The sequence below is a fragment of the Vombatus ursinus genome, unplaced genomic scaffold (genome assembly GCF_900497805.2).
Source record: "Vombatus ursinus unplaced genomic scaffold, bare-nosed wombat genome assembly UNPS02014777.1, whole genome shotgun sequence".
NCBI lineage: Eukaryota > Metazoa > Chordata > Mammalia > Diprotodontia > Vombatidae > Vombatus > Vombatus ursinus.
The window spans coordinates 3,126,542-3,133,313 of NW_020954555.1; the positions used below are offsets into that span (position 1 = coordinate 3,126,542).

At 52.2% G+C, this 6,772-nt stretch overlaps 2 protein-coding genes across 3 annotated transcripts in view; both read left to right on the plus strand.

The window, feature by feature from the left end:
- The window catches only part of LOC114045031 (acid sphingomyelinase-like phosphodiesterase 3b), a 43,668-nt gene extending 39,040 nt beyond the window's left edge, over positions 1-4,628 (plus strand). The window contains exon 9 of one of the 2 annotated variants that reach the window (XM_027864818.1): positions 3,737-3,908. In XM_027864818.1, the coding sequence (XP_027720619.1) occupies positions 3,737-3,816 (80 nt within the window). In that variant the 3' untranslated portion in view covers positions 3,817-3,908. Of the gene's footprint in view, positions 1-3,736 lie in introns of both variants that reach the window. The other variant, XM_027864817.1, reaches the window with a different exon arrangement.
- A 1,223-nt stretch (positions 4,629-5,851) lies between these two features.
- The window catches only part of LOC114045035 (XK-related protein 8-like), a 9,107-nt gene continuing 8,186 nt past the window's right edge, over positions 5,852-6,772 (plus strand). Inside the window, exon 1 of the mRNA XM_027864821.1 lies at positions 5,852-6,174. Within this exon, the coding sequence (XP_027720622.1) occupies positions 5,882-6,174 (293 nt within the window). The 5' untranslated portion in view covers positions 5,852-5,881. The remainder of the gene's footprint in view (positions 6,175-6,772) is intronic.

Consider the following 6,772-nt stretch of genomic DNA (forward strand, 5'->3'; position numbering starts at 1 on the left):
GTGTGTGTGTGTGTGTGTGTGTGTGTGTGTGTGTGTGTGCGCGCGCGCGCGCGTGTGTGTGCGCGCTCCGTGCTGGGGATGCAAAGACAACAGTGAGAAACAGCCCCTGTCCTCCTGGAGCTTCCTTTCTACTATGGGGAGGGAACATGTAAACCTGCAAACTTCAGACCCCTGGAGGAGGGGAACAAGGACCCTCAGGACTGGGGGCATGGGCAGGCTTTCCACAGGAGGTGGTGCACTGGCTGAACCTTGACTCTGGGACTTTAAATGGCAGAGGTGAGGAGGGAGACAGCTTTTGAGGAGGCACCCGCACCATGTTCTGGGAACAGCAGGTAGGTCAGTTGGGCTGGAATATGGATTGCATGAAAGAGAATGATGCGGAATGAATCTAGGAAGGAGGTGGGAGCCGGAGGTGAAGGGCTTCCAATCCCAAACTGAGAAGTCTGAGAAGTTTTATTTTTGAGGCAGTAGGGGGCTCCTGAAGGCCACACACATTTACCCCACACAGCAAGTGAGTTACAAAATCGTGTTTTTCCACCACAGACAGCATCTGTCATCCGTCTGCTTTGATCTGTTCATGGAGCCATCCCTTTGGTACAGGCCCTCAGCCCTTCTGACGGTGCCTCAGCTGGCTGACAATCCAGCTTTGATATTGGGGATCCTGTTTGAGAAGGGGGGCCGAGGACTGGGGTGGTAGCTAGACAGACGTAGCTGGAGGTCCCTTGAGGAGGGCTCCCTGGTCACAAATGACAGGAAGGATTGGAGGGAGGGGCGCAGCAGCCGACTTAATTGGGAGGAATTGGCTCTGCACTCCCACAAATCACAGCCCCGCCCCCCCCCCCCCCAGTATCTCAGCAGATGGTTCACAAGTTGTTGAGGCCAAAAAACTAAATCCACAGCATTTGGCCAATATTTTGTGACGTACCTCTTAGTGTTGAGGTAGGTAGTGGCTCAGTGGATAGCCTTCTGGGTTGTTGTTGTGTCTCCTTCATTCTAGAAGAGAACCATGACATCAGGAAGGTGATGCCGTGACTTGCAAGTGAATTGGATTTAAGTGAGGGAGGGTAGTGCAAGGTCACCGGCCTCACTCTCTCCTCTGGAGCCATCTGGGTCCCTGGCAAGATATAGATCAGGATGACTGGGGATGGCCCTGGATGCAGTGGGAGACCTTGGCCTTTTTAAGCTAGGTCTTTCCCAGGTCTCAGTTTGCCTGAAGCAATGCCCATTCAGTGATTTAGGCCTGGTAAGAGAATGGCCTCTTTTACCTAGTCAGCTATAGGTAATAGGCCAAGCCCCACTAGGTCATTATTTGGGCCCTGATTAGCTCAGAGTGAATGTAAATAGCAGTTGTTTCTGTTTTGGCCAGAAACCCTGAGAGGCTTCCCCTCCCAGATTGAGCATTCTGGGGCTGGAGTCATGAAGACTTGGGTTTAAATCTAGTCTCAGACACTTACTAGCTGTGTGACCCTGGGCAAGTCACTTAATTTTGTTTGCCTCAGTTTCTTTATTTGTAAAATGAGCTGGAGAAGGAAACGGCAAACTGCTCCCATATCTTTGCCAAGAAAAACCCAAATGGAGTCACTGAGAGTCGGACACGACTGAAAAAAAGCTATATGCCAGGAACTGTGAGAAGGGCCTTACAAGTATCTCATTTGACTCTCACAACAGCTCTGCAGGGTGATAAGTGCTATTATTACCTCCATTTTGCAGCTGAGGAAACTGAGGTGAACAGAGGTTAGAGGCAGACAAATGACTTGCTCAGGGTCACACAGATGATAAGTATCTGAGGCTGCATTTGAACGCAAATCTTTCTGACTCTAGACCCAACATTCTATGAGTGCATAGAATAGATCCACCAGCATCTAGTAAGTAAACAAAGGGACAGACTTTCTTTTATCAATATCTTAATAGGTGGCTGCTATGGCCATTTCCTACGGGTGGGGAGGCAACGGACTGGTTAAACTATCTCCTTTAGACAAACCTTTTTCTCACCCATTTCTCACCCACCTTTCCAAGGGGCTTCTCTGAGGATTATGGAAAGAATTTCTTTTTCTTTCTTTCTTTTTTTTTCAGGTAAGGCAATTGGGGTTTAGTGACTTGCCCAGGGTCACACAGCTAGTAGTGTCAAGTGTCTGGTCTGAGACCAAATTAGAACTTGGGTCCTCAGAGCTGGTGCTCTATCCTTTATATCACCCAGCTGCCGCCAAAAGAATTTCTTAATAATTCTAAAGAAACAAAGAACCAGCTTTTTAACATGTCTCCCCAAGTGGAAAGAGCAAGTCTTGCACTTGGGGCCCAAAAGCCTGGGTTTGAGTAATAATAATAATATTAATGATAAGAGTTCTAATAGTAAGTGCCACTTACTAGCTGTCTGATTGTGAGTCACGTTTCTGCGTCTGGCCTTGCCTTCCTCCACTCCAGAATGAGAGCCTGGTGGCTTCTGAGCTCCCTTCCAGCTCTGACATTCTTGGTTCCAGAGGACTGGAATCAGGAAGACCTGATTTTAGCACCTGCCCAACTGTGTGACCCCAAGCAAGACAATTAACCTCTGTCTGCCTCCGTTTCCTCAAAATGAGGATAATAATAACTTCTCCCTCCCAGGGATGTTATGAGAATGTGATTGTTTATAAAATGCTTAGTACTGGTGCCTGGAACCTAGTAGGTAGTTAATAGATGCTTCTCCTCTTCCCCCCAGATCTGTGAACCTGGGGTTAGGGTAGGGAGGGAGCAGGCTATGAAGGGCTTTAAAAGCCAAATAAAGGGTCTTCTATTTGATCCTGGAGTAATAGGGAGACCCTGGAGCTTATTGACATGGTCAGATCTGTGTTTTAGGCAGATCAGTTTGACAGCCAAGTGGAAGATGGCCTCAGTGGGGTTGGCCCAGACTCGAGGCGGTGAGGCCTGGATCTGGCGGTGGCCAGGGCAGAGGAGAGAAGGGGGTTTGTAGGAGAGAGGAGCGTAGAAATGACAGGACTTTACCACTGATTGGATAACGGGGTGGGGGACGAGAGTGAGGATCTGAGGGGGACCCCATGGCCTGCAGCCTGGATGACTGCACTCACTGTGTCCCAGCACAGTATAAGAGCTGGGGGAACAGAGGTGAACAAAGAAGAAAGCCAGTCTCTGCCCTCAGGGAGCTTACACTCTAATGAGACACAGAGGCACAGGAAACTGAGAAAGCCAGAGAGGCATGCAGCCCATTAGGGCCCCCAAGGTGAACTGAACTGGGCCTGGCTGGTCCTCGGTGTCCAGGCCACCCAGGGCATTACCAGATGGGAGGACAAAAGCCACTCATATTGGGTTGTGATCTGCACCCTGGAAGGGAGGGAAGGTCCAGACTGAGGAGATTTTTCATCAGCTGGGTGACCCCAGGTAAGTCACTGAACCTCCATCTGCCTCATTCTCCTCATCTGCAAAATGGGGATAATAATAGCACCTATCTCCTGGGTTGTTGTGTGAAGATTATATGAGATGATACTTGTAAAGCACTTAGCACAGTGACTGTCACACAGCAAGCACTAAATACATGTTAGCTATTATTATTATTATTATAATATCACAATTGAGCCTTTCAGCATTAGGTAATATACATTAAGTGCTACAGGCATTTGAGGCAGAAGGAGGAAGAGATAGATGAGGATGAAAAGGAGGAGATGGGTGGAGAGGGGGCTGGAAGTGTTTGGCTAGTCACTCACCAGACCATAGCTGACTTCTGCAGCTCTTCTTGCCTCTTCAGGACATGGTCACTTACTATTTAAACCTCACCCATGCCAACCTGCACGCCCCAAGGTGGGAGAAGGAGTACCGACTGACTGAAGCCTTCCAGGCCCAGGACGGCTCAGCAGCCTCCATGCAGCGGGTGCTGGACCAGATTACGCAGGATAACTGTGCCCTGCAGAGATACTACCAGTACAACTCCGTCAACTATGACTTGGACCCTTGTGACCAGCGCTGCCGGGTGGAGCACCTGTGTGCTGTGAGGGAGGTGGACTTTGCAAACTATGAAAAGTGCATCGAGTCGGCCAGCTGCCCTTGTGGGCTGTCGGGGTCCTTGCTCCTCCTCTGCCTGATGATGGGGCTTCACTTGATGTGAGCTCTGACTCCCCAGCGGGAGAGAAGCGTCGTGGGGAGAGAGGGCCCAGAACAGGCACAGAGCTTCTGAAGCCCAAACCTTTGGGGCTGCCGGGGAGTCAAAGGGATACACGTGGAAAGAGCAGGGGACTGAGAAAGCCCTTCATGGCTGGCCCCTCCCACCTTCCCAGTCTTCCTGCTCCAAGTAATCTGCTTTTAGTATTTAGTAAGCTCCTACTCTATCCCTACCGTGTAAGCTACTACTGTGCTAAGCACTTTACAAATATTATTTCATTTGCAACTCCCAGGCACCCTGGGAGGTAGGTGTTATCATTATCCCCATTTGACAGAGGAGGAAACCAAGGCAGAGAGAAATTAAGTGAACCTGCCCAGGCTCCCACAGCTAGTATCAGGTTGGTTAGAATTCAGGTCCTCCTGACTGCAGCCTCGAATTCTTCCAGTTCTATACAGCCGCCAAGACCCTCCCTCTCCATCTCCAGACTCCAGGCCTCTGCCCCGACCATTCCTATGCCTGGAATACTCTCCCTCCTCTTCATTCTCATCTCCACTTCCCGGTTTCCCTGGCTTCCTTCAAATCTCAGCTAAAACTGCATTTTTGTGAGACGATTTTCCTGATTTCCCTTAATCCTGGGTGACTACTTGCAGTTTATCCCATGTGTATATTGTTTGGACATAGTCATCCTCCCATTAGACGGAGCTCTTTGAGAGCAGGGACTGACTTTTACCTTCTGTATGCCCAGTGCTTAGCACATCGCCTGGCACACAGTAGGTGCTCAATAAATGTTTGTTGATTTGACTTACAGTAGCCTTTCCTGATTCCCCCTTCCAGAACCACCACCCCCTTAAAAAAAAATTCATTTTCAGATGAGGAAGAAAGAGAGGCTTGGCCTCGTGGTGTTGAGCTCCAGTATGATGCATGCGTAAGGCTCCCAGGGTGCCGGCCCCACGCACCTTGGCCTAGTTCTAAAACGCAGCAGTGGCTGTATTTATTTGTTAAATATTTCCCAGTTTCAGTTTCACCCGTTCTAAATGACCCTTGAGGTCCCTCCCGGTCCTGTAGCTCAGGCGACCGTCGCCCTGGGGCCGGTGATTATGGCCCCTGCACCGGCCTCTCCAGGAGCAAGATGCCTGGACCGAGGGCTCGGAACCGAAGACCCAACAGAGGCCTGGAACGTGGTTAATTTCACACCCTCGACGTTTCAAAAAGTGTTTTCCTTCACTCTCACGGGGTGGGGGGTGGCAGCCCTTTGCTACGAGGGGGACACTGAAGCGCCTCCCCGTTTGGACACTCCCCCATAGGAGCACGTGAAGTCTGAAAAACAACGCCCCAAAGGCCGGGCTGGGGAGGGGAGGGCCAGGGAGGAGCTCCCTGGGGCTCCGCCCCACTGGGGGAGGAGGTGTATTATGCCTGATCCCGCCCCCGCCCCGTGGAGGCGGTCCCAGGGGCCGGGAGAGAGCCCTCTCCCTACCCCACCCGGACATAAGGATGTGAAAGGGGCGGGGCTCTTGCAAGGAAAAGGAGGGAGGGGGCGGGCCCCGTAGAGAAGGGGAGGGGAGGAGGAAGAGAAGGGGTCATGACGTAGAGGATAGGAGGGGACGGGATGGAAGGGGCGGGGCATCGCGGGGATAGGCGGGGACAAGATGGAAGGGGCGGGGCGTCGCGGGATAGGAGGGGACGAGATGGAAGGGGCGGGACATCCCCTCCTCATTCCTGTCTGCCGCATACTGACCCGGCCCGCCAGAGCCGTGGGTTGGAGTGGGGCCGGCGGAGGCAGGAGGAAGAAGGGCCATGCCTGGGTCCCCCCGCGCCTGCCGGCTCCGCGACCTGCTGCTGACGGCGTTCGGCACGGGTGCCTTCGTGCTGGACCTGGGCGCCGACGTATGGGCCGCGGGCCAGTACGCGCGGCAGGGCTGCCTGCTGTGGGCCGCGCTGCAGCTGGCCGCGCTGGGCCTCGCCTCGACCACCCAGCAGCTCTTCAGCTGGACCTGGTACCGCGGAGACCCCGCCGACCTGCACCCGAGCCCGCACCCGGGCCGCCTCCTGGCGCTGCTGCACCTCCTGCACCTGGGCTACCTGCATAGGCAAGTCCCCGCGCCACCGGCCGCGCCTCAGTTTCCCCCCTTTTCAGATGACTCCTGCTGCGGGGTGGAGGGGGACTAGATGATACTTAAGGTCCTTGCCAGTTCTAGGTGGGGAAGGAAAAGGCACAAGCATTTACTAAGCGCCTGCTCTGTGCCAGGCACCTTGCTAAGCGCTTTATGATTATTTTATTTGACCCTCAAAATAAGCCAGAGGGGTAGGTGCTATTATGATTCCCATTTCACTGTTGAGGAAACTGAGGCAGACAGCATTTAAGTGAGTTGCCCGTGGTCACACAGCTAGAAAGTGTCTGAGGCTGGATTTGAACTTAGGTCTTCCAGACTCCAGGCTCTCCACTTAGCTGCCCTAAATATAAATATAAATGTTATCATGATTATTATTAAATAATTACACAGTGGCTCTCCAGTCCAGAACTGGGACGGATACTCTTTGCCAGAGGCCATCTTTGTCCTAAACCATTGGATTGTAAACTTGAGGGTAGGCACTGTCTTCCTACTTGCTCCCCATTCCCCAGCTCTTAAGTTCCCAGCCTTATCTTTAGTAGGTTAGATTAGATAAGTGTTTAAGTCCTTAGAGGTA